The sequence below is a fragment of the Brassica rapa genome, chromosome A03, assembly GCF_000309985.2.
Source record: "Brassica rapa cultivar Chiifu-401-42 chromosome A03, CAAS_Brap_v3.01, whole genome shotgun sequence".
Lineage (NCBI taxonomy): Eukaryota > Viridiplantae > Streptophyta > Magnoliopsida > Brassicales > Brassicaceae > Brassica > Brassica rapa.
The window spans coordinates 25,469,835-25,496,445 of NC_024797.2; the positions used below are offsets into that span (position 1 = coordinate 25,469,835).

Consider the following 26,611-nt stretch of genomic DNA (forward strand, 5'->3'; position numbering starts at 1 on the left):
CAACTTTAAATTATTATTTTGATTTGAAATATGTGTATAAAGTTTAAAATTTGTTTTATGGTTAGTTTAGAAAAAAAAAAGTTTTAGGTAATTAGATTGACCCATTTTTCGTATATTTTAAAACTGGCCGAGATAGATAGTTTATTATAATATGATGGACTTTCAATTTTTCTTAATAACATAAATCCGTTACTTTTTTTTTTCTTCTTAATACTACTATTCTTGTTTCCAAACAAAATTAACTTTTTTTTAAAAACCTACAATCCATCTTTTCAAACACTTCAAATTTTTTTAATAGTCATATTCAAGTTTCCAAACACTCTAATTTTGTACTTGAGTTTTAGTAATATAGATTTGAATTTAAAAATGGTCTTCGAGTAATATACAATAGATCAATTTAAAAACAAATTTAAATAAGATTTGATAAAACCATCCATTAGATCAGCCAACAAATATTATTACAAAGAAAAAGTTTCAAAAAGAAGATCTTCTTTTCAAATACCTCCACAGACCACCACACATGTCACATGTTATTCTTTTTTGGTCTTTCATTCCGGCAGACATAATAACCTGCATTTTTTTTATATATTAGTATTATATTATGTTTAAAATTTAAATGCTAGCTGTTTCTGATAATTAATTTTTTATTAAGTTCATTACTAATTTTGGAGAGAATTCTTCTTGTCGTCCCACATATCCAATCGTTTCCTAGCTTTTTCCACCTTTTTTGTATAACAATAAGAATCTCAATAATATGCAGAAACCCTTAAAACCATATTTAACTTAAAAATATGATTTTAAACCAATAGGATGCGAGTTCGTATCAAGTTATATTTACCTCTTTATCCCAATCTGTTTGGTACGTGACGTAAAGTAAAATGAGGGTTTGCATGAGGGTACCTCCAATCATCCCGGTCCATATTCCCTATCACCAATTAATTCACATATAAATTTGATTTTACGATATAGATGAAAGCATATATTATACAGAAAGTTTACACCAAAAAATAAATTATGCAGAAAATATTGAAAACGACCTTGGCTTGCAAATTGAAAGTAAACCCAAGAACACAACCAATGGGAATACCAACAACATAGTAACAACCAACATTCACATACGCCACAAATGCCTGCCATCCACACCCCACTGCCACTCCTACAAACACATACCAATTCGAGATTATTTGGTCCAGTTTAGTAACCATATACACTGGTTTTCTCCGGTTTGAAGCTAATTTTAACTGCACGTGCATATACGTACCGGACAAGACGGGTTGGATTCCGTTGAGGATAACTGTGACGGCGAGAAAAGGGCAGAGGTCAGAGACGGCTTTAGCCACGTCAGCGTCCGACGTGAAAATGTAGCTAATGTAATCACGTGACGCCAACAGGATGACTGCCTCCGCGACGGAGATCACGAAGGAAACGAAAGTCGCCGTCCATGTAGAGAACAACGCCGATTTTGGATTTCCCGCTCCGAGCTCATTACTTGTTCTTATACTGTCACATATTTTTCAGTTCATCATTTTTTTTTGTCAACTTCATCATTTAATTTTAATAATCGTGGCTAACAAGTAATGATTTAATATTTAAGACGGAATAAATACTAACCTTGCAGCCGCGTTGAAACCGACCGAGACCATGAATGATAATGCTGAAACTGCCATACTGTAACAAAAGGGAGTAAATGTTATACATATCGCACAAGTTATAATTATGTCAAATCATTAGATAGGTGAGGTCTGCCTCAATAATGTACACCAAAAAAACATAATTCACGAGTCTCTCTCAATTATTTTTCTCGTGGGGATAGAATAAGTGGTTATTGTATCTAAAAGTATAGACAAGTCCCCTCAACCAAAAATAGACCTAAACATAAAAATATTTGTTGGAAAAATTCAAGATATTAATCAAATAATGGACTCATAATAGACTTACCAAATCGAGAGAGAATCTAGAGAGAGAGCAGGGTCTTTAAGCAGACCAGCGAGAAGAACCAGAATCTGTGAATACCACATTTCCAGACAGATCATAACCGCGGAGCCAACAGAGAGTTTAAAAAAACCCCATAGACCTTGGAACGATCTCGAGCTAAGACCAGTCCACGTGTGTCTGAACCTTTGACTATTCTTAATATACAAAGCTTGAGCCACAACCATAACCCACCAAGAGATAGTAAGAACGCAAGCGATTCCCATAAGGCCCATGCCCATTACGTAAACGGTGATCCACGTCAACAAGATCTGGAGGAGAAGGGCGGCGCCTGAGATGTACGCGCTGGGGATCACCACGCTTTGGGCCTGGAGGAACTTCTGGGCCGTGAAGTTGACGGCGTAGGCAAAGATTTGAGGGATGAGTCCGGCGATGTACAAAGAACCTTTGTATGATACTGTTTTAGGTTCGCCTAACAGAAGTAGAATCGGGTATGAGAAGGTGTATAGCACTGTCATTGGCAAACCCACTAAAGCAAGGACCATTGTTGCTCTTTGGAGATAGATCCCAAGCATGTCATAGCGTTGGGCCCCATATGCTTGTCCACATAGTGTCTCGACTGCACTGCCCATGCCCAACTGAAAAGGAAATAAAAAAACTTAATTGAATCTATAAAATAAAGTTTTCTCGATCTGCAATAGCTTAATTGTATACTTTAACTCACAGCTGAAAAAGGTAAGACGTATTTTCAAACGTAGAAAAGGGAAGAAAACTTGCAAGATGATAATTTTCGGGTAAATTTAATAAATTTGGGGATTTTCTATAAGAATATCTTTATTTGTATTTAAAAGTTAGGGGGTAAAATTATGGGTAGTCTGGAAGTTTTTTTTTTCGGTAAAAAACATTAGAGTCTAGCAAAAACAAAAATGCAAAGTAGAAGTTGGTAAATGTCACGACTTCGGGCATCAATAATCTACGTATATACTGCCATTTTCTTTTTGCTTTTTCAGAAGTGCGAATCAACCATTCATTATTTCATTTCATTTCAAGAGAAAGAGGATTGAGTCCACGAGAATAAAAATTCATTTATACACTAATTGTTAAAGTGAGTAAACTGAGAATTTTCAAAAGAAACACTTGAAAATAAACGATGCTACCCAAGATTTTATGTTACACATTCTATTAAGCCAAACCAGACTCGAAATCGTTAAAAGTTCTTATCGAAAAAATCGCTATAATAAGAAAATGAAAGATTATTTCATTTTGTACTAAATGAAGAACTATATGTTTACGGAAGTTGCTGCATACATAAGTTTGATATTTTTTTAAGAACATTGAATCGTTAAGTTACCTTCAGGTACACATTCTATTAAGCCAAACCAGACTCGAAATCGTTAAAAGTTCTTATCGAAAAAATCGCTATAATAAGAAAATGAAAGATTATTTCATTTTGTACTAAATGAAGAACTATATGTTTACGGAAGTTGCTGCATACATAAGTTTGATATTTTTTTAAGAACATTGAATCGTTAAGTTACCTTCAGGCTTCAGTGCAACCAGAGGTGATATTTTTTTAACAATACTGTACTTGCTGCTGAGCCTAGAGACTAGAGTAATACGTATTTAACACTTAAATAAATGACTATCGTTGTATCCGCACATATACGTATATTTATAAGTTTGGTAAGATTAGATAAGCTTAGCATTTTATATCAATTTTTATTAGATTTGGTGGGAATCGAAGAAGAGAGTATCGACATTCAAGTCAGCAACAAAGTAAAATTTAATGTTCACGCGCCACACGAGGGAAATTTTTAATTCTTAAAACTTCAACTGGTCATCTTGGTGGCGGTTGACCGTAAACATTGAATACCAAATGCAGAAGAAAAAAACAATGATATTAATTCTTCATACACACTACTAGCGAAATAAAGTGTTTGTAATTTTGGCTCAAAAACTATCAAAGATAATATAAGATGACAAAAGAAAAAGAGTGTTTGCTTTTACAATCTTAAACTTTTCACCAAAAAACTCTCTACTAAACACTTCCTCTGTTCCTCGTCATCTCGACTATTTTTACTAAAAAAGTCAACTCTATGACCAAATGGTCATTGCTATGTGGTGTAGCGTGAATTAAGAAGTTGATATCATGAGTCAACAGAAAAAGAGTTGATAATTTTAAATAAAGTTAATACCTTACTATCATGAGTCAACAAAATAAGAGTTGATAATTTTAAATAATTATATCATTCACCGTGTAGTGTAGAGTAAAAACGTACCATGAGGCCATAGACAAGAAAGAAGCAGCTATTTCCGAGGGACGCGGCGGCGAGTTCCTGACTGCCGAGATGTCCGGCGAAGATACGAGCGGAGATACTCATGCCGCTGTTAACTAAATAGACAAGTATAGCCGGACGTGCCAACCGGAAAAGTAGTTTCATCTCTATGCACGCTCCTAGGTACACGCGCCTCCGATAAGGAAGGCTACTCTCCGTCAAAACGCTCTCGAGTCCGACATCATTGTGAGGTTTTCGCTCCGAGACCGTCGGATCCACCAAAGGTCGCTGGAGATCGGTTCTTCTCTCCACTGTCTCAATTGGCACAACCATTGGTTATTGTGTTTGGTTTTTATCTTGTTTTAACTTGTAAGTTTTATAACAAGTCTTACGAGAGCAGGGTTTATATAATAAAGACCGAGGAGGGAGTTGGGGCGGGGGCGGGGTTGGGGGGGGGAGGAGATATGAGGATCTGTGCGGTTTTAAAATAGTAAAAAGGCCTATTTTGGTGTATATACAAAAAGTGGTCGGTAATTAGGCAGATGGTCATAAGTTTTTTATATTTGCAGATTTGGTAGGAGATTGATGGTGTAATGACAATAATATCCTTTTCATTGTGTGTCAAAGATCTGCAACCAAAATCTTCATCCTGAAGTAATTGTCGTAACTGGTTCCTTAAATTGAAGGCAAGCAATCCAAATCTAATATAGGTTTCATCCCAAATAGAATCATTTAACCGGATCACATAAACCATATATTTAAAAAATAAACTTAAGAACATGAAAAAACGTTGTTTTCCCAAACAAAATCACAAATCCAAGATCTGCAACCAACAGTAGGGAGAAGCAAATGCCTAACAAGCTTCACTCTAAGAGGTACAGGCAGCAAACAGACCGAGCAAACTGTTGTTGTACAATTAAAAAGAGAAGACCTTGCAGCTGTTATGGTGAAACAGAGACAGGTGGAGACGACAGATCTGATTCGCTGAACATGTCGGGAGGGTCAGAGGATCAGGAGGGTCGGGGGCAGGGATCCCACCAAACAGATCTAGAGGAAGAGCAGATGGCGGTGTTCAGGAAGTGGGGGAAGGAGCAACAATGATTCTGAAACTGGAGAAGTCACCATTAATCCCATGGAAGAAAGGAAGAGGAGGGAGAAGAGAGAGACATAAGAGAGAGAGTTGGGTAGAGGTAGATATACAAGGGTACATTTGGGTTTATAGAATTTGCACAGTGACTTATCCATCTAGCTAATTATATTTTCTTTCATAGCCATCTAGTGCAAATCCCCTAGTAAAAAAGAAATGAAGATAATTAAGAAAAACCAAACCATTTGTGTTTTGTGCTAAAGACAAGGAATTGAGTGGCTGAGAGGTACAAGACTTGTCCGGTGGGTTTCAAGAGGCAGTGTAAAAACATTTTTGCGAATTATATAAAACAAAAGCATGATGCAATTATTCTAAATAACCTGTTAAATGTATAGAAATCGGAAAACATATCTAATATTTAATACTATGTTAATTATTGAAATTATAATACAGAAAAATATTGATAATTAACTGGAGCAGACGTTTTAAAATTATACGGAAAACGAGTTTTGATTTAGTTTTTAAAATCGTGTACGAAAGAAGGAAACAAACTAAAGTGAACCTTTTAGAATTAAAAAGAAAAACAAAAACGAGAAAGAAATTATAATTTTAAAATGATTTATTTAATGTAACTGATCATTTTTTTTTGTCACGTGCTCTATTCGTCACCAGTTCTCTTACTGAAAATATATAAAATTAACTATATTATAATATCTCACATTATCTCTACATATGATAGTGTGATATTCAAGACCATCGTAACAAAATATTTTCTATACAGTTTAACAATTCCAAAATAGCTAGGTCTTGTTTTTTATTCTGTATGAAATCAATATTTCAAGATTAATCATATAATCTATAAATTATGAAATACTATTTTCGACAATGTTGTAATAACGTGAATACTGACGACGGCCAAAATTATCAATTGAAAAAGAATGACTATGTGGACAAAAAAATTCAAACTTGCCGGAAAACATAAAAATGAATTTCACGTTGTATAATCTACCAAGATTTTATGGTTGTAGTTAGCTGGACAACATTGTCCTTACTAAGCAGTGAGATTTCGGCACCTTTCGTCTTTTGTCTTTCCTCTTCTTTCATCTTTGCATCCTTTAAGTTACTGTTTGATCACATCAATTCCTACAAACTGAACCAATTTTTCCATTTGTAAACGACTAATATATGGTATCATTTTGAAATTTAAATCAGTCACAAATAATTAGTCTATCTACTCGTAAAACACTACAAAGAAAAATAGAATATTGTGTTATATCATATTGATACGTAGTCCGTTTTTAAATAAGTGTTTTTTTTTTCAGAACACGATATTCTCGCGTATCATATCAATACTATTAAAATTGAAGGACCTTTTTTGAGACCACCTTAAAGTTTTGAAGTATTTACAAATCTTTGCCACTGGAATATTTTAAGTCTATGCTTTTTATTTAGTGATATATTAACACGAAATGCCTTTTAATTCCACAAATGATTTTAGTTTCTTTTCCCTTTACGTGTAATTAATTAAAGTTCCACCTACGTTTAATAAAAGTGAGGTTTAGCTCCTCGAATATTCAAGAGATTAAACACTTCAAGATGATTTTAGTTTCTCAAATTTACGTAACGTTTATGTAGTATTGCTTCAGAAATTATATTCAGTTTAAACTAAAACTTTTGACCTTTAATTAAGTCCTATAATCAAAGCTTTACAAAAATTTTATGAAGAAAAATTTCTGTATTTAATTTAAACTCTCCCTTTGACCTTTGTAACATATCCAATACCAAATTACCAATCATGACAAAACCTTATACCATAAAATATAAAAACGGTCAGTCGTTACATATACAATCATTATATGTATCAAATAAATGTTTTATTTATAAGTATGAACTTATCATATTTAAGATAACTAATCACCACACAAATTGCATATCTTTCTCACGAACAATATTTTACATTTCGGAATATGGAATATATGGATCATTCGAACTTCGAAGTATGGATCTTTCATAACTGTAAAGATTATCCACTAGATTTCCATTTGATTTCTAAATCCCTATTCAGGCTCAATATATTAACAAGATCAGCAAATAATATTACTGAGTTTAATTTTGTTAGACAACCGACACACAAAAAGGTATCTTTCCAGAGATACCAATCAAAATATACATATAATTTTGCATTAAAAACTAATAAATGATGCTCTACGCTATATGCTTTCCATTCAGTTACAAATTAAGAAATGCAATATCCTAAATTATATTTTTAATTTTCTATATTAGTTAGTTTCTAAACCCGATTCACTAGGAAAATATTATTGAATATCCCCGTGACCTGTTTAACATTATTTTCCAGTGCTATATATACACCGTAATTGGCAGAGGTGGCAGCTAACACAAAATACCAATAGCTACATAGAAAACATGAAGCTTACAGAGAAGTTATCATACCTCTCCGAAGTGAAACCTTGCAAAACGAATTGGTGGATCCACGTGAAAGCTGTTCACATGCACATTTAAACAATTCAATAAACAATTTGGTGACACATCAGAATCATTTTATATGACAAGGTAAACGATTATAAGCTAATTTAGTCAAGAAATATTTGATATTTCATGCGTCTGTCATGACTTATTAATTATTCATATCTTTGTTACAGTGTATTAAAATTCATGCAACAAGAAAAACTATTTGGTTAGTTTGGGGAGGACTGCCGTATGGGTGATTAGAAAAACCTTGAAATGTTTTACTTAATTTCAGCACTGGTGAATACCGACCTACCGCTCACTGTTTATAAAATGGGTTTTATAGACCTCACCATAATTACTCCATATGAATTCAGTAGTGACCGATATGTTTCTTTCTTTTATGGAGTTTGAAACTATTTTAAATGGAAGGCTAAACACAAGTTTCTTGATTGATAAGCTTAAAAAGTTTCTTAAGAAAATCGTGATTGTTTGAATTTTGTTTGACTGAATATTGACTTATGTAGATGTTGCGTTTTATGTAGATGTTGTGGGGCAAGCAGTATTTATTGGAGAGCTACCCTCCAATGTAGTAGAAAAGAAAGAAAGAAAATAAAATTCACACTTGGAGGCATAAAGTAAGTTTAGTTAGAAAGCTCAATTTAAATATCATTCTGCTAAAATGTAAAATAATATTGTATATCCATAACATTATATTCAATAGTAAAATCAAAACAGCTACTATTCATATCCCTTATATATTAAAAGAGAAGCATTGTAATAAATGCATTCACATTATAATAGACACGTGGCAGCTTCACAATGATTTGATAATAAATATGCTAACGCGTTCACACTATAATCATAAATGTGTTCACACTATGTACTTTGTGATTTTTTTTAATATAAAACTCACATACATAGTTCCAATAAAACTCTGGATTTTTCGGTTCGAATAAAAATAGATAACGAATCAAAAGCTAAACTATATATATATTATTTTTATTGTTTACGGATAAAATTGAGCAAAATATTCATAAATTTTGATTCGATTTGTTATCTGTTTTGATTTGAACCAAAAAATCTTAATATTTGAAACTCTACGAAACAAATCAAATACTAAAATACAATATCCAAAAAAGAAGCAAATCACTAATACCAATATTTTTAGGAACATATATCTAATTCGATATGTTATATGCATATATATACATATATGAAAAGAATTATATATATATATATGTTATATAAATTATACTTTATATCAGTTTTACAATATAAATTTATTATATTAGGTACTAGAATTAAAAGGTTATATATGTGTGTTTATTTTTGTAATAAAATGTTATTATTAAATTATTTTTAAAATTTTATTTTATTTACGAATCAAATCAAATATTCTTTAAAATTCTAAAACATTTCGGATATCCGAGTCACCGAATATCTAGGTGGCTAAAAATCGAATCGACAAAAATGCTTCCAAATATCCAGATACTTGATATGTGTCCACCCCTATTTACGAATGTAATATTATTTATATATGTAGTATATATATATGTTATATATATTATACTTTATATCAGTTTTACAATATAAATTTATTATATTAGGTACTAGAATTAAAAGGTTATATAATGTTTTATTTTTGTAATAAAATGTTATTATTAAATTATTTTTAAAATTTTATTTTATTTACGAATCAAATGGAATATTCTTTAAAATTCTAAAACATTTCGGATATCCGAGTCACCGAATATCTAGGTGGCTAAAAATCGAATCGACAAAAATGCTTCCAAATATCCAGATACTTGATATGTGTCCACCCCTATTTACGAATGTAATTTTATTTTCTTTTGATGAAAAAATGACCAATGTCAAGGTCTTTTTTATTTTAAATAAATTTTAATTTTATCTTTCATGTATTATTCTAAACAAAAATGTCATTTAATATTAATTAACAATATCTTTATATATTTTTCAACTATTTTTATATACTTTTTACATAAATATACATGTGCACCTTGATGTGAGCATCTTATAACTAAGTATTCACCACAGCTGAAGTATCTAATTTTTTTGAAAGTTGAAATATTTTTTCTTAATGTTTCTTTCACTATTGACCAAATTGTAGTGAAATGATTTGTCTTAATAATTTTCTTTTCTTTTTTTTAAACTATTATCTGTTTAAAAACTATAATATGAAACTATTGGTTCGACATGACGACTATCTAAACTTCATAATATAAAAATAAACATATAATATTAATTTTAGGTTTTTATCCGAAAAAACCTAAAAATCAAATGTTTTAACCGAATAAACTAAAATGAATATTAATTTAAAATAATAGTTATATTTTAGAAGATTAAAAACAAAAAAACGTAAAACCTAACTAATATCTAGATTAAACAGATTTATTGTTTTTTTTATTAAAAATAACGAAACTAATAATCACATCCCGCGCAAGGCGCGGGTTATTACCTAGTCTATATTATTAAAGTTGAAGTACACATTGAGATTGTTTGGCAATATGAATAGTAGTTAAAAATGAATAGTAGTAAGTTAGAAAAAAAAATAATGGGATTATGTTACTAAAAATTTGGAAGTCCATTACATTATATTAAAAAGTAATGGGTCTATATTACTTGATAATATATATATTAAAATCAAAATAATAATTTAAAATTGATTTATATCAAAAATTCATTCAAAAATAAACATATATTCAAAACTTGATTTTTACTAACATATTTTTCAATAACTATTATAAAAATATTTTCAATATATATAAGCAAAATATAATACAAAGCCCAATTTCAAACACCAACTTAAATTATGGTTTTATATTTCACATTAAATTTAATAATATAATTTATGTGATTATTTATATGATTGTACGTATAAAATATTATTAATTATAAGAAAACTGATTTGATGGTACGTATAAAATATGATTAATTATATGATAACACATATTTTGTAACCTATGATGACACATATAGGATATATATATATATATATATGATATATATATATATATATATAATAGTGATTAGGGGTGAGCGTTCGGGTTCGTTTTCGGGTCTTTTTGGGATTTCGTGTTCATTTCAGATCTTTGAGGATTTGGTTCGGATTTGGTTCGGATTTGGATAATCAATTTAAATAGGTTTGGTTTAAATATTTGGTAGAGAATTAATAATTATTTAAGTATTTTTGGAGTTTTGAGTATATTTTAACTATTTAAGATATTTATGTTTGATTATTTGTATATATTTTCAAGCATTTAAGCAAACTTAAAAGTATCATATATATTTTGGATGTTTTTATATATATAAAATCTTAAAATAATTAATATATATATATATATATAAATATATATTTTGGATATCCAAAATACTTCAGTTCGGATCGGATTAGATTTCAGTTCTTCAAATACCAAAATTTTGAATAATTTGGATATTTAATCAATTTCGGTTCGGATTTAGTACTACTTATTCGGATTGAGATCGGTTCAATTTTTCGAATTCGAGTTTTTTGTCAAATCCTAAATAGTGACATAAAAATCAAATAGCATCATATTTTCTTTAAAAAAATACATCCGCACGGGCGTGCGGGTCAAAACCTAGTTGTGTTTAAATCACAAATTTTTCTGTCTGTTGTTTTAAAATTTTGTTCCAAAAATAATCACTAAATCGTAAATCCAAATATTACGATAATTTTGATTGAATATATTTCTGAAAAGTTGTATCCAATTTAGTGTATCTCAAGCAATTTCTCATTTAGTTTTGTTGTCTCTTGTCACAATTATTGGTTAATCTTTATTTAGTAATGGGTTAGATTAACTTATGGATGATTCGAAGATTATGTGATGATCATGATTTAGGTGGTTTCTGGTTAATTGTGCTTATTGATATATTTGACTTAATTATTCAAATTTAGCATTCCTTGCTCAAGAATGTCGACGGAAGTGTTTAGAACCAACCTTGTAAAGATTTTTTTCTTTCTAGCTAATGCTAAGCCTAAGATTATATTGATTAGTTTAGCATAGTCCTGGAATATTGTTGATGTAATACTAGCTAGGAGTGAATAGGTTGCTTATGATTTTTGAATAAAATTCTCAATAAAAATAACTCTGAAAATCTATTAATTTTAGCTACTTAGAAACATAAATTACATTTTCATGAAATCCATTACTCGTTAATTTTGAAGAGATTCCTTATCGTCCCACATATCCAATCGCTTTCTCGCTTTTTCCACCTGAATTATTGTATGAAGATAATCTTGATTATTTTGATTTTGACACACCCAAACCAAAACTAACTTATAAAGAATGATTTTAAACCAATAGGATGTGAGTTCATATCACGTAATACTTACTTCTTTATCCCAATCTGTTCGGTACGTGACGTACAGTAAAATGAGGGTTTGCATAAGGGTACCTCCAATCATCCCGGTCCATATCCCCTATCACCAAATTCAAATAAAATTAAGTTTACTATCCCTTATATATTAAAAGAGAATCATTGTAATAAATGCATTCACATTATAATAGACACGTGGCAGTCTCACAATGATTTGATAATAAATATGTTAACGCGTTCACACTATAGTCATAAATGTGTTCACACTATGTACTTTGTGATTTTTTTAATATAAAACTCACATACATACACTACAAGAAAACGTAAGTTTAACGAGGATAATTAACGAGGAAAAATAATCCTCGTAAAAGTACGTTGATTTTGCGAGGAAAGTACGTGGAAAAAGAGAAGCCTCGTTATTTCGTTGTAAGGTAACGACAAAACAATTTCGTCGTAAAGACGATGTAAATTGACGTGGCTTTTACGAGGAAATACTATTTCCTCGTAAATACCACGTAAACTTCGCGAGTTCTTTACGACGAAATACTTTACGTGTACTTAACTAGGAAATTTTGAATCCACCAACTTGGTAGGTAGCTTACGTTTTTTTTGGCCATCCAATTAATTTTCGTCGTAATTTCACACGAGGCTATACTTTTCACACATATGAGTATGGTAGACAGCGGGCGACCAGTAACTATGGAATATGTGTGAAAGGGGAAATAGATTTCTACGGGATCTTGACGGAGATTATTGAAGTCGAATTTCCAGGGATATTGAAGCTGAAATGCGTCCTCTTCAAATGTGAATGGTTCGATCCCGTCGTCAACAGAGGTGTTCGGTCTAACAAATTCGGTGTAGTTGATGTCAACGGTGGACGAAGGTACAACAAATTCGAGCCTTTCATCTTAGCTTCACAAGCAGACCAAGTTAGCTTCCTTCCATACCCTCGAATGAGAGATTCAGGTATAAATTGGTTAGCTGTGATCAAAGTTACACCCCGAGGACGAATTATCAGTGGAGAAGAACCACCATTGCAAGAAGAACAGATAAATGAAGTCGAGGAACCTGAACAAGAAATTGATGACATCCTTCTCATTGATCCGCATAATCACGAGTACGAAGATCTTACCGACGATGCCACAGACAAAGCTGTTGAAGACGAGTTTAATGAAAATGATGATGTTTCTAGTGATGACGAGAATGTTGATGTATCCGATTGATGTATTTGATTTTATGTAGTTTGTTTTATGAATAAGATAATGTGGGAGTTTGATTTATGAATAAGGTAATGTGAAAGTTTATTTTAATTATGAATAAGGACTTGTGGTTTGGGGTTTGGAATATATTATAAATAAGGTTTGAGGTGAAAGAATAGATTGAGGTTCAAGGGTAGATGAGTTTGGGGTTTGGAATATATGAAGTAGAAGATAAGGAAGATGGGGTTCGGGGTTTCGGATTTTAGGGATTTAAACGTAATACTCGTTAATTCCTAGTAAGCCAAAATCGTCGTAAGGTTGTCGTAAGGCCACGAGGAGTTTACGACGAAATTAAAAAAAATAAAGAAAGTGGAGCACGCTAATTCCACGCAAGCCAAAATCGTCGTAAGGTTGTCGTAAGGCCACGAGGAGTTTACGACGAAATTAAAAAAAAAATAAAGAAAGCGGGGCACGCTAATTCCACGTAAGACTCTCTGAGTGAATGAAAATAAGGAATTGTGGTTTGGAATGAAAATAAAGATAGGGTTTGGAATATATGAAGTAGAAGATAAGGAATATGGGGTTTGGGGTTTCGGATTTTAGAGATTTAAACGGAATACTCGTTAATTCCTCGTATGTTAACGTCGAACTTACGACGAATTCCTCGTAAATACCACGTAGGACAGATTCGTCGTAAATACCACGTAGGAGAGATTCGTCGTAAATACCACGTAAAGTAAATGATGAACGCGGCCCACTTTAATTCCACGTAGGACGGAATCGTCGTAAACACCTTGTAACCAAAATCGTCGTAAACACCTCGTACCGTAAAAACTAGAAAAAAAAAAGAAAAAGAAGAAATATACTGGATTTACATGTGGCAAAACTTCCAGCAATTATATTACTTAAGTCTCACCAACATAAATTCCAATATCTTCTTCTCTTCCTTTTTTCTCAAATTTTTATAATTTGAATAGAATTAGATTTGAGAGTATGAAGTGAGATAAGGTGTGATTTGGGAGTTTGGGTGTGGGTTGAGAAGGAGAGTTACGGGTATATTTATAGGGAAGCTTTCCTTGGTAATTCCACGTAAGCAAAATCGTCGTAACGTCCTCGTACCTAAAAAACACGGGCCTTTGTAATTCCTCGTAACTTCCTCGTATAATAAAACGTGGGCCTTTGTAATCTCTCGCTGTTTCGTCGTAAAAAAAAACACGGGCCTCTGTAATTCGTCGTAAAATTACGAGGAATTTGCGATGGAATGTAATCTTATATATACACCCCGAGCGCTCACTCTTTCTTTCCTCTCTACTTCCTCTCCACTTCCTCCCTGTTTCGTTGCAATGGTAAGCCTCTCTAATTCCTCTCTTATTTGGTTAGTTTAGGTAGATTAGGTGGTTAGTATAGGGAATTTAGATAAGTTTATAGATCTTATGTTATTTAGTGTTGATTAGGTGGATAATGTTGGAAAATATACTGTTGACGGAAATTTAAAAAATTAAATTTTTTTCTCAGGTTCGAAAAGGTAGACTTACTGCCCATTACAGAGAGATGTTCGGTGAGCCGGGTAGTCACCAACTGACGACTCACATGCCGAGGCGGATGTAACGGCGAGGAGTATTGAATTCTACCGGGCGATTAACGACCCTTAGTTCTTTTTAATTTCGGTTCTTGTATTATGAATTCAAAACTTATTTATATATAAAATATTTTGGTTTTGATTTTTTTAGAATTTTAATTTTATTAATAATTTAAATAATTTAAATTGTTTTTTTAATTATACTTTTTTTATTTCTGTAAAATAACGAAACGAAGTAAATTCGTAGCTATTTTGCGACTTCTTTACGTGGAAGCTTAACGAGGTTTTTACGAGAAAATGTTTACAAGGAAATGACGTGGAAAATTCACGTGGTCTTTACGAGGAAAGCTATCAAGGTATTTACGTTTACTTTACGAGTATTTACTTTCGAGTTATTTACGTGGCTTTAACGAGGAATGGCTTTCGAGGTATTTACGAGGAAATTTAGCGACGTCCTTACGTGAAAGCTTTACGTGGTCTTTACGACGAAATATTCTTCTTCGCTTTTACGACGAAATTATTTCTTCGCTACGTTACGACGAATTAGCGAGGATATATGCGTTACGACAAACGTATAACGACGAAACGGGTTTCCTCGCTAATTCCTCGTAACAATGCTTTTACGACGAAGTCACGAGGAAAACTGCCCTCGTAAAACTTGTGTTTTCTTGTAGCGATAGTTCCAATAAAACTCTGGATTTTTCGGTTCGAATAAAAATAGATAACGAATCAAAAGCCAAACTATATATATATATTATTTTTATTGTTTACAGATAAAATTGAGCAAAATATTCATAAATTTTGATTCGATTTGTTATCCGTTTTGATTTGAACCAAAAAATCTTGATATTTGAAACTTTACGAAACAAATCAAATACTAAAATACAATATCCAAAAAAGAAGCAAATCACTAATACCAATATTTTTAGGAACATATATCTAATTCGATATGTTATATGCATATATATACATATATGAAAAGAATTATATATACTTTATATCAGTTTTACAATATAAATTTATTATATTAGGTACTAGAATTAAAAGGTTATATAATGTTTTATTTTTGTAATAAAATGTTATTATTAAATTATTTTTAAAATTTTATTTTATTTACGAATCAAATCGGATATTCTTTAAAATTCTAAAACATTTCGGATATCGGAGTCACCGAATATCTAGGTGGCTAAAGATCGAGTTGACAAGAATGCTTCCAAATATCCAGATACTTGATATGTGTCCACCCTTATTTACGAATATAATTTTATTTTCTTTTGATGAAAAAATGACTAATGTCAAGGTCTTTTTTATTTTAAATAAATTTTAATTTTATCTTTCATGTATTATTGTGAACAAAAATGTCATTTAATATTAATTAACAATATCTTTATATATTTTTCAACTATTTTTATATACTTTTTACATAAACATACATGTGCACCTTGATGTGAGCATCTTATAACTAAGTATTCACCACAGCTGAAGTATCTAATTTTTTTGAAAGTTGAAATATTTTTTCTTAATGTTTCTTTCACTACCGACCAAATTGTAGTGAAATGATTTGTCTTAATAATTTTCTTTTCTTTTTCTTAAACTATTATCTGTTTAAAAACTATAATATGAAACTATTGGTTCGACATGACAACTATCTAAACTTCATAATATGAAAATAAACATATAAGATTAATTTTAGGTTTTTATCCGAAAAAACCAAAAAAATCAAATGTTTTAACCGAATAAACTAAAATGAATATTAATATAAAATAATAGTTATATTTTAGAAGATTAAAAACAAAAAAACGTAAAACCTAACCAATATCCAGATTAAACACATTTATTGTCTTTTTTATTAAAAATAACGAAACTAATAATCACATCCCGCGCAAGGCGCGGGTTATTACCTAGTATAGATAATAAAGCATATGCAATCCATAAAATGTTTTTGGAAAACAAACCTTCGCTTGAAAATTGAAAGTGAAGCCGAGTATACAGCCAACAGGAATACCAACAATATAGTAACAACCAACATTCACATATGCAACGAATGTTTGCCATCCACATCCTACTGCCACTCCTGCATACAATTACCAGACCGAGAATTATTTGATCTGGTTTGGTCACGTTAAACCCCTTTTCCTCCGGTTTTAGTGACATGTTTATTGTATGTATATAATATACCGGACAAGACTGGCTGGATTCCGTTGAGAATGATGGTGACGGCGAGAAAAGGGCAGAGGTCAGAGACGGCTTTAGCCACGTCCGCGTCCGACGTGAAAATATAGCTAATGTAATCACGTGAAGCTATCACGGCAAGGGCCTCTGCGAGAGAGATCACGAAGGAAACAAAAGTCGCCGTCCATGTAGAGAACAAAGCCGATCTTGGATTACCTGCTCCTAGCTCATTACTTGTCCGTATGCTGTCATTGTTTTTTATAATTAACGATTTTGGTTTCAGCAATGTTGATTAATGATTCGAAGCTGATATTAAATATAAATACTAACCTTGCAGCTGCGTTGAAGCCTACGGAGACCATGAAGGATAATGCTGAAACTGACATGCTGAAAAAAAGAAGAAAAAATGTTAAAAGAAATGAACATTACTAAAACACAAGAAAATCAAGATTATAAAATGGACTTACCATATGGATAGAGAATCTAGAGAGAGAGCAGGTTCTTTAAGCAGACCAGCGAGAAGAACAAGAATCTGCGAATACCACATCTCAAGACAGATCATAACAGCAGAACCAACAGAGAGTTTGAAAAAACTCCAAAGACCATGAAACGATCTCCAACTAAGACCAGTCCATGTGTGTCTAAACCTTTGACTACTCGTAATATACAAAATCTGGGCCACAACTATGACCCACCAAGAGATAGTCAGAACATAAGCGATGCCCATAAGACCTAAGCCCATCATGTTAACGGTCATCCACGTTAGCGAGATCTGGAGGAAGAGGGCTGCGGCTGAGATGTACGCACTGGGGGTGACCACGCTTTGGGCCTGGAGGAATTTTTGAGCCGTGAAGTTGACGGCGTAAGCGAAGATCTGAGGCATAAGCCCGACGATGTACAAGGAACCCATGTACGAGACCATTTTGGGCTCACCTAACACAAGTAGAATGGGGTACGAGAAGGTGTATAGTACTGTCATGGGCAAACCAACTAGAGCGAGGACAATAGTTGCTCTTTGGAAATAGATTCCAAGCATGTCGTAGCGGTGAGCTCCATATGCTTGTCCACATAGAGTCTCGACTGCACTTCCCATGCCTAACTGTATAAAACAAGTATAAATGGTAAATTATATAAACACTTTTTAAAATTGTATATAAAAGAAAATACATTATCCATTTCTACAAACAACATCGACATATGTATTTACATCTATCTTATTAAAACTCAAGTACAAAATTGGATTGTTTGGAGATTTGAATAGGATTTTTAAAAATTTGGAGTGTTTGGAAACATGGATTGCAGTCTTTAAAAAAAAAATATTTTTGTTTGAAAACAAGGATAGTAGTATTAAGAAAAAAAAGTAATAGGCTTATGTTTTTTTAAAAAATTGAAAGTTATCTAGGCCACTTTTAAAATATACCAAAATGGGTCAATCTAATTCCCTAAAAAAAAATTTTCTAAACTAACCATAAAACAAAATTTAAACTTTATATACATATTTCAAATCAAAATAATAATTCAAATTTGATTTATATCAAAAATTGATTCAAAAATATACATATATTCAAAAATGAATTTTTACTAAACTATTTTCAATAACCATTATAAAAAAATATTGTCAATATATATAAGAAAAATATAATACAAAGCCCAATTTGAAATACCAACTCAAATTATGGTTTTCATATTTCATATTAAGTTTTAAAAATATAATATATGTAATTATTTATATGATGGTATGTATAAAATACTATTAATTATATGATTACTTATATGATGGTACATATAAAATACGATTAATTATATGATGATAAAATACGATATATAATAATGACTAGGGATAGGCTTTTGGATACCCATACGGGTTTAGTTCTGATCGGTTTGTATTTTGAGTTTTCGGGGTCAAAGATTTCAGCCTTATTAGAATGTTTCTAAATTTTGGTTTGAGTTCGATTTGGATCTTTGCGGGTTTGGTTTGGGTTTGGATAACTAATTTAAATTATTTTTAAAGTCTTAAATCATTATATATTTTAAATTTCTCAAAATGTATAAATAAAAGAATATATTACGTATAAATTTGAATAACATATGTCATAATACTTAAGCTTAACATATCAATTGGCTTGATTTAAAATTTTGGATACGAAATCAATAATTATTTTAAGTATTTTTGGTGATTTGAGTATACTTTAACTATTTCAGATATTTACTTTTGACTATCTATATATATTTTCAAGTATTTAAACCAATTTAAAAGTATCATTTTTGATGTTTTATATACGTTAAATCTAAAAATAATTATATAAGTATATAAATCTATTTTTAGATAAATTCGGATACCCAAATACTTCGGTTCGGATCATATCCGGTTCTCTAAATAACAAAATTTTGAATAATTAGAATATTTAATCAATTTATGTTTGGGTTTGGTACTATATCTTTGGATCGGTATCGGTTATGTTCCTCGGATTCATTTTCCAAATCCTAATAATTACATGAAAAACAAATATCAACATATTTTTCAAAATATACACCCGCGCGCCTGCGCGGGTCAAAATCTAGTATACCTATTATAACGTATGTTTTGTAGTTATACAAAACGGAAGGAATATTTTCACACATTAAAGAATTTATTCTTTTGATTTGGGATAGTAATATATTGTGAACGATAATCTGGCAGCAAAAGAAAAAAATGGCTAAGTAGATGTTCATAATTTTCACAATTCCTTTATCCTGTTCCAGAAATTCAAATCAAACTTTGGATAAAAGTCGAAATCATTGTTACAATCTCTTCATAGAGTGGTACTATATTAATTTATGACTTTTTGTAAAATTTAAGAAGGGAACTGATATCACAAGAAAGTAAAAAGGTCACTTCTATACTAAATTACAAAAAGAGAATCTAAATGTTTGACACTGCTATTTCTAACTACATGAGAAATCTTAGAACAAAAAACATTTTTTTTTTAAAACCTTGTTGTACTGCACATTTTTTTAAAACAATTGTACTACACATTTTATCAAGCAAAGCCCCACTGCAAAATCGTTGCAGGTTATAGACTAACAAGTCACTACACGTAGTATAAGAGTTGAAGATTCTTTTTATTTTTAGCAAAAAAAAATGTTATTCTCTTTCGAACTCCAGATTATTTATTTGCTTAAAAAAATCAGGTTAAGTTTTCAAATTGGTGAGATATTAGGGTAAGTTTTCAAATTGAAGTTTATCCTACTATATAAAAGGAACTAAATTTGAGACTCATAGACTATGCCACATCACCCAAAATATTTATATCCAATGAAAGTGCCACATCATCAAGATATACATGTCATCATCTAACCTCATGAAATCTGTATCCATTCCCTTCTCTAACGTTCCCGGTATAACTCCTAAAGACAATCCAAAAACTTTAAAGACAACCGTTCAGCAGCTCCGTAACGACCACTTAGATTCCTGAAAGCCTTATTTAATAATAAACATTCCAATGTCAGATGCCCCTTCGATATCCCCAGCTCTATTATATATATATTTCTAGGGTTTTCGATCTTGCACTATTCCATAGGCCAGCAAAAAAAATTCCAGATTTTATGGCTTCAAAATCAACCTTCATAGTTCCATCGGCAGTTTCCAGTGAAATTTGGGACGCTCATTGGCGTTGAGCTGCTCTTCCTTGACGATAAGGTACAGCCTCATATTCTCAAACCAATAAATTTGTTCCCCTTAATATCAACCTTCATAGTTCCATCGGCAGTTTCCAGTGAAATTTGGGACGCTCATTGGCGTTGAGCTGCTCTTCCTTGACGATAAGGTACAGCCTCATATTCTCAAACCAATAAATTTGTTCCCCTTAATTGCAATTGATATGAATTAGTGACAATGTTCTTGAAATGATTTTTGGTATGTGTTTAAATTCCTTGAGATGCTTCATATGTTATCATGACTCTATTTTTGGTAATGATATTATCATGACACTTTCTGATGGACCTTTTGTTTTTGCAGGCAAAACCTTGCAAGAGTCTATAAGTGGACAGAACAAGCCTGAGTGTCTCAAATGATGACCTGAAGGTATAGTTTAGTAAATTTAGAAATCGAGGATTTAGGTTTCTCTGGAAACACAAGACACAGCTTTCGTTGATTATTACGAGATTGACGATACTCTACAGACAAGAAGCACGAATGTCAAGCAAATGGGTGGTAGTTACTTGCATGATTTTCTTCGACCACAAACCCCAGGTAGTAAGATCTCTTATGACATAACTTTTGATAATCAAAAACACTTTAACAACATATTTTATTCTGAAATAAAGTTGCATTTTATTTTACCTTTAAGAACAATGAGCTGGCTCTTACGATAACATGCATTGTAAATTATAAATCGCAGGTTAATTTTGAAGTGTTTAAAGTAGTTTGTCTCATGTTGCTAATGATATGTATCTGTTATAGTTGTTTTGATGTTTTATTATATGCTTACAGTATCCACACTCGTATGAAGATGCCAAAGGAGATGACCACTCAAGTAAGGTTTTGTGGATTCTTTTTAGGTGAGATCAAGAGACAAACAATTTTTTTCAATGGTGTCAAATCAGACTAATGCAATGAAAAACTGGATTTGGGAGTCATTTGTTTATGAAAAATGCAGAATTAACAAAAGTGGTTTACTCATCTTGCTCTAATAATATCAGCAACAACAAACATGTATGCAACTTCTCTCTTTCATCCCTCTCTAAATAATAAACACATTAACAACTAACGTAGTTTCCATCCCAAACATTGTCCACGTCTTGAAAGGCAACTGTTACTCACGTGCCTGAAACCAAACTTCTTATACAGTCTCACCAATTTCTATGCAACCACTCAAGCAAAGACATGTTCAAGTCTACCATTCTCACAATATGATTCATTGACAAAATCATCTTTAAAGTAGTATCTAATTAATGATATTTTAAACAATCTCTCAAAATATGCTACCAAAGAAATCAAAAGAAAAATATCTAAAAGTTTTTTTTTTGCTAAAAAAAATATCTAAAAAATTAATAGATATATATACTAACTTATCGAAACTAACTTCAAAAGAGTCCAACAAAACAATGTTAACAAGTTTTATTTTACGGTAGATTACATGAGAATCATACTCCCAAACTAAATTAGAATAAATAACAAATAAAAACCATCAATAAGAAATTTAACTTGATATGGAAGCTCTTTGAAAAAGAAACATGAAAAGCTTTAGCTAATAGTTTTTTTTTAAACATTCCTAAGGAAAGCACAACTTTAAAATAGTCATATTTATCAAAAAGAAAAAATCAATGTAAAAGTAAATTAGAAAAGGAAAATACTATCTAAAATTAGTTGATATCTATGCTAAATTTTTGAAGAAATAACATGAAATATTTTTAAATGAATCATAGATTATGTCAAACATACGGAAATTGAATATATCAAAATAAAATAATATTTGTCAATATAATTAACCTGATAAAATTGAAAGAGAAAAGAAGATACATGGAGAAAATATTGAAAATAAAAAAAATAAAAACATCAAATTATTAAACAAATAAATAAAATTTTGAAATACAAAATCTATCAATATAACAATGTTTTAAAAAGGGAAATACCAAAAATACCACATTCTTAATACTGGGTTTTTGGAATATGAAATTTAGGATTCGAATAAATATATAAATGAATCATTATTTAGAAAAATAAAAAGTAGTTTCCAAAAGAATTTTAAAATTTCAAAAGATAATTAAAAAACAAATTCAAAAAAATTATTAGAAAGTTCGAATTTGAAAAAGTATAATTCAAAAACATAATTTTTTATTTATTTAAATAATTATTTATTTATTTAAATAATTATTTATTATATATACTAAGCAAGGTCTTTTGATTCTTAATGATGAAGGTATTTTTGAAAATGTCTATTTAATGAAAATAAACATGATTAATGGTACCAATAATGTAGTAAACATGGAAATTTTTTTTTTTTAAATGTCTTTTTATTGAAGGTAAACATGAATAATGTACCAGGTGGTAAATATGAAAATTTCCTTTTAAAAATTTTAATGAAATATTTCATCTATAATCACCTGCATTATTGCTTTAAAAATTTCAAGAATTTTTTTCTCTAAATTAATTCAAAATAATTTTAAATGTTCAAAATAGTTTAAAAGTTAAATTGTTTATAATATAGAATCCGCGCGTAGCGCGGACACGGATCTAGTATCCCTAAAAGAAAACTATCTTTTGAGTTATAAGTTAATGAGAGGTTACCAGCGTTAATAATTTAAATAGTGACTTTAGTATTCCTGAAAAATTCATAATATTAAAGATTTAAGGCCAAATAAAATTATTATTTCGTTAGATATGCTAACAGTTTTTATCAAAAAATAATTATTCAGCACGATGACAAACTCGGAACCATCAACCATAAGAGAAAAAAAAAACAATTTCGTTATATTTCAATATTTTATATTAACACACTAAATTCGCAACTTGGTTTTTCCTGGTCAAATGGAAACACTATAGTCTTTAACTTGCTATAAGTTATCTCTTAAAAAATATTCCCTCCGTTTTTTTTATATAAGTCGTTTTATAGTTATGCACGTAGATTAAGAAAACCATTAATTTCTTATATTTTTTAAACAAAAACATCATTAATTATTTACCTAACCACAATTCAACCAATAAAAAAATAAAAGATATATTACCATTAGTCATACAACATTAATTACTAATAAATTTTACATAGAAAACCGAAAACGACATATAATTTGGAACAAAAAAATTTATCTACAACGACTTATATTAAAAAAAGGAGGGAGTAATAATATAACAGGCCACGAGAATAACTTAACCGTAATTTCATACATGGGTCCCATATTCTTACGGTCTTACCTATTATCCTGCTAAAAATGCGACAAATTACCACGTTTAACATTATTCAGCAACGAGCAAACAAAAAAAAGTAACTAATAAAATCATGTTTCCACCAGTCTACATGTACAAAAACAAACGTACCATGAGGCCATAGACGAGACTAAAGCAGCTATTTCCGATGGAAGCAGCGGCGAGTTCGTGGCTGCCGATATGCCCGGCGAAGATTCTAGCAGAGATACTCATTCCACTGTTGACTATATAGACAAGTATCGCCGGAAGTGCTAACCTAAGAAGTATTTTCAGTTCTATACATGCGCCTAAGTACACGCGCCTCCGGTACGGAAGGCTATTCTCCGTTAAAATGCTCTCGAGTCCGACGTCCGAGGGTGGTGGTTTTTGGTCCACCAATGGTCGTTGGAGATCGGTTCTCTCCGTGGTCTGCTCATTTGACGCATCCATTAGGCTTCTAATTATTAACAAAAGTTAGGAAAGGTCTGGTTATATAAAAACTGAGAAGGAAATTGAGTGGAGATGTGTGGCTTGATAGGGGTGTGGATTTCTGAAATGATGAAGATTCGAAAAAACAAAACCTTTTGTGTATAATTAGGGATTGGACACATGTATATAAATTGCCACGTTCAACATCATTTCTGAAGTAAGTGTGTTTTGGAAAATTCTTGTATAAATAAATAAATAACAAAAATAAAGTGGGTATTGGAAAATAAGTGTTTGTGTTTCTTTTTCCTTGTTTTTTTTGTTTTGAAAAATGAACTATGAGACTTTAAAGAGAGGACGGCATGAAACCCCGGGGTGGGTGGGATCCATGAATAAACGACAATACAAATAGTGTAGATTATTTAGATAAATGTATAATTTACTTACAAATTCGAACAAAGTAATATTGATCGATAAAAAGTACAGAGGATTAGTAAACAAAATTCACAGAAAACGTGTATTAACTGAATTGATTCTATTAATAGTTAACGAATAAAAAAGACTAAATTTCAATGTCGAGAATTTATTTAACCAATTAACCGAGTTTATCTCACTTAACTAATTAACCGTAGCGCAATTCTTGTTGTTGTTTGAGTTTGTTAAAAACACACATGATTTTGTTACCCAGTTCTTTTTCGGTATATCTGAGGAAATGATGATAATTTCAACGATTCACTAGTATCAAATGTATACAAGAGATTTCTTACACAACAACCTCTATTTTTTTTAATCATTTAGGACAACACAACAATAAGCGCTAAAACTTGAGCTTACTGAACTTATGTGTGTAAAAGATGAAATCCACAATCCAAAGAAGAAGAAACAGTCTGAAACTCTTAAGCTTTTTTTTTCCTCAATTTTTTTGTTGATGCTCCTTCAAGCTATTTTCTTTGCTTTTGCTTCTTATCTCTCTCTTTCACTAATGGGGGTTAGGAGGCAAGTAATTAGGTTTAAAGAGTACTAGGGATTAACCCGGGCTACGCCCGGGATTTTTATTTTTTTCTAATTTAAGTTGTTAATTTATTTATATTTAGGTTATGATATATATTTATATAAATGTTAAGATGCATGTCATAATTAAAATTTATTTTTAAATTTTAACATGTTAAATTAACATATTTTTTACTATTTAAATATTTTTTGTAATTTTGTTGGCTATCTAATTATCATATTTAGCAAAACTATCTCTTGAGTGTTAACATAAATGTTTTAGATATTAAATTAAACTGTAGAGTATTTTCGGATCGACCACATGCTCAACAATCAATCGATCCGTAAAAAGATGGTCGATCTCCTTGGCCAGGTAAGTACAATTTTAGCAAAAATATCTTTGATTTTCAGATATTAAGTATATAACTATTATTTTAAATATTGTTTTAATTGTATTTTTTGATCAAATTATTGTATTATAATGTTTATGTAAATATTTTTGTGATATTTGAATTTGTGTTGTTCGTATACTTAATCTAGATGATATTGATGTTTAACAATTTATTGTTTTCTGGAAATAGAAAATAATGATATATCAAAACGTATCTAATACTTGTTAAATGATAGTATAATGTAAATTATATCCATTATTTGAAAATAACCATTTGTTGTTTTTTATTTTCTTTTTTAAATCAGAAATTATTTTTATTTAAAAACATTATTCATATATAATATAATAGTTTAAGTTTGGAAGATTAATCTATATATATAAATTATGTATATTTTTTAAAAAAATAATTTAAGATATTATATATTGAGTAACTGAGTAAAAGCTGAATTTCTTATCTTGAAAATCAAATATTTATATTTTTGTCTTCATGTTATACTCACCAATCCATCATTGATATTTATAACTCAGTATGTTTTTAAAATAACTTAGTTTTAAGTAATAAACGAATTTAATAATTAAATTCATCACCTATAATGTTATATAAACTATATTTGAAAACTCTCTAAAATTATATTTTAAGCATAATATTACTATTATTTAATTTAAGTTATTTTAAGCATAATATATGCTAAACTAACTTCAATTATATTTACAATAGGACCATCTTAAACCTGTTAATAAACCAAAAACAATACTAAACCAACATGAACCAATACCTGATTCGGCGTGGAATGAAGTGTTTCGGGATAAATGCTTGAATGGTTATTAACTGTAATAGTTTGATCATGAAA

The 26,611-nt window shown here is 30.6% G+C and overlaps 3 protein-coding genes across 3 annotated transcripts in view; 1 reads left to right on the plus strand and 2 right to left on the minus strand.

Annotated features, from left to right (window-relative positions):
- The window catches only part of LOC103861069 (potassium transporter 9), a 645,946-nt gene that overhangs the window by 522,531 nt on the left and 96,804 nt on the right, over nucleotides 1-26,611 (plus strand). The window lies entirely within an intron of this gene.
- On the minus strand, nucleotides 377-8,545 carry LOC103861258 (protein DETOXIFICATION 39). The gene is made up of 8 exons (XM_009138973.3): nucleotides 4,212-8,545; nucleotides 1,939-2,570; nucleotides 1,612-1,668; nucleotides 1,262-1,500; nucleotides 1,038-1,156; nucleotides 839-925; nucleotides 661-722; nucleotides 377-570 (listed from the first exon to the last, which is right to left on the minus strand). Coding segments are annotated over exons 1-8 (1,527 nt in total). The 5' UTR covers nucleotides 4,542-8,545; the 3' UTR covers nucleotides 377-569.
- Nucleotides 11,523-24,403, minus strand: LOC103861266 (protein DETOXIFICATION 38). Its single transcript, XM_033286854.1, has 7 exons — nucleotides 24,086-24,403; nucleotides 17,538-18,169; nucleotides 17,401-17,457; nucleotides 17,077-17,315; nucleotides 16,854-16,972; nucleotides 12,137-12,223; nucleotides 11,523-12,016 (listed from the first exon to the last, which is right to left on the minus strand). The coding sequence occupies exons 1-7, from the start codon at nucleotides 24,401-24,403 to the stop codon at nucleotides 11,957-11,959; spliced, it is 1,512 nt and encodes a 503-aa protein (XP_033142745.1). The 3' UTR covers nucleotides 11,523-11,956.

What these genes read in the sequence shown, in the direction of transcription:
- LOC103861258 (XM_009138973.3), bottom strand. Translation starts at nt 4,541, where the DNA reads ATGGTTGTGCCAATTGAGACAGTGGAGAGAAGAACCGATCTCCAGCGA. An exon ending in CTAGATTCTCTCTCGATTTG is followed by an intron (nt 1,669 to 1,938) that starts GTAAGTCTATTA and finishes CTTTTGTTACAG; the next exon opens with TATGGCAGTTTCAGCATTAT. An exon ending in AATCCAACCCGTCTTGTCCG is followed by an intron (nt 1,157 to 1,261) that starts GTACGTATATGC and finishes ATGTGTTTGTAG; the next exon opens with GAGTGGCAGTGGGGTGTGGA.
- LOC103861266 (XM_033286854.1), bottom strand. Translation starts at nt 24,403, where the DNA reads ATGGATGCGTCAAATGAGCAGACCACGGAGAGAACCGATCTCCAACGA. An exon ending in GTCTCGTCTATGGCCTCATG is followed by an intron (nt 18,170 to 24,085) that starts GTACGTTTGTTT and finishes TGTTTTATACAG; the next exon opens with TTAGGCATGGGAAGTGCAGT. An exon ending in AATCCAGCCAGTCTTGTCCG is followed by an intron (nt 16,973 to 17,076) that starts GTATATTATATA and finishes AATTGTATGCAG; the next exon opens with GAGTGGCAGTAGGATGTGGA.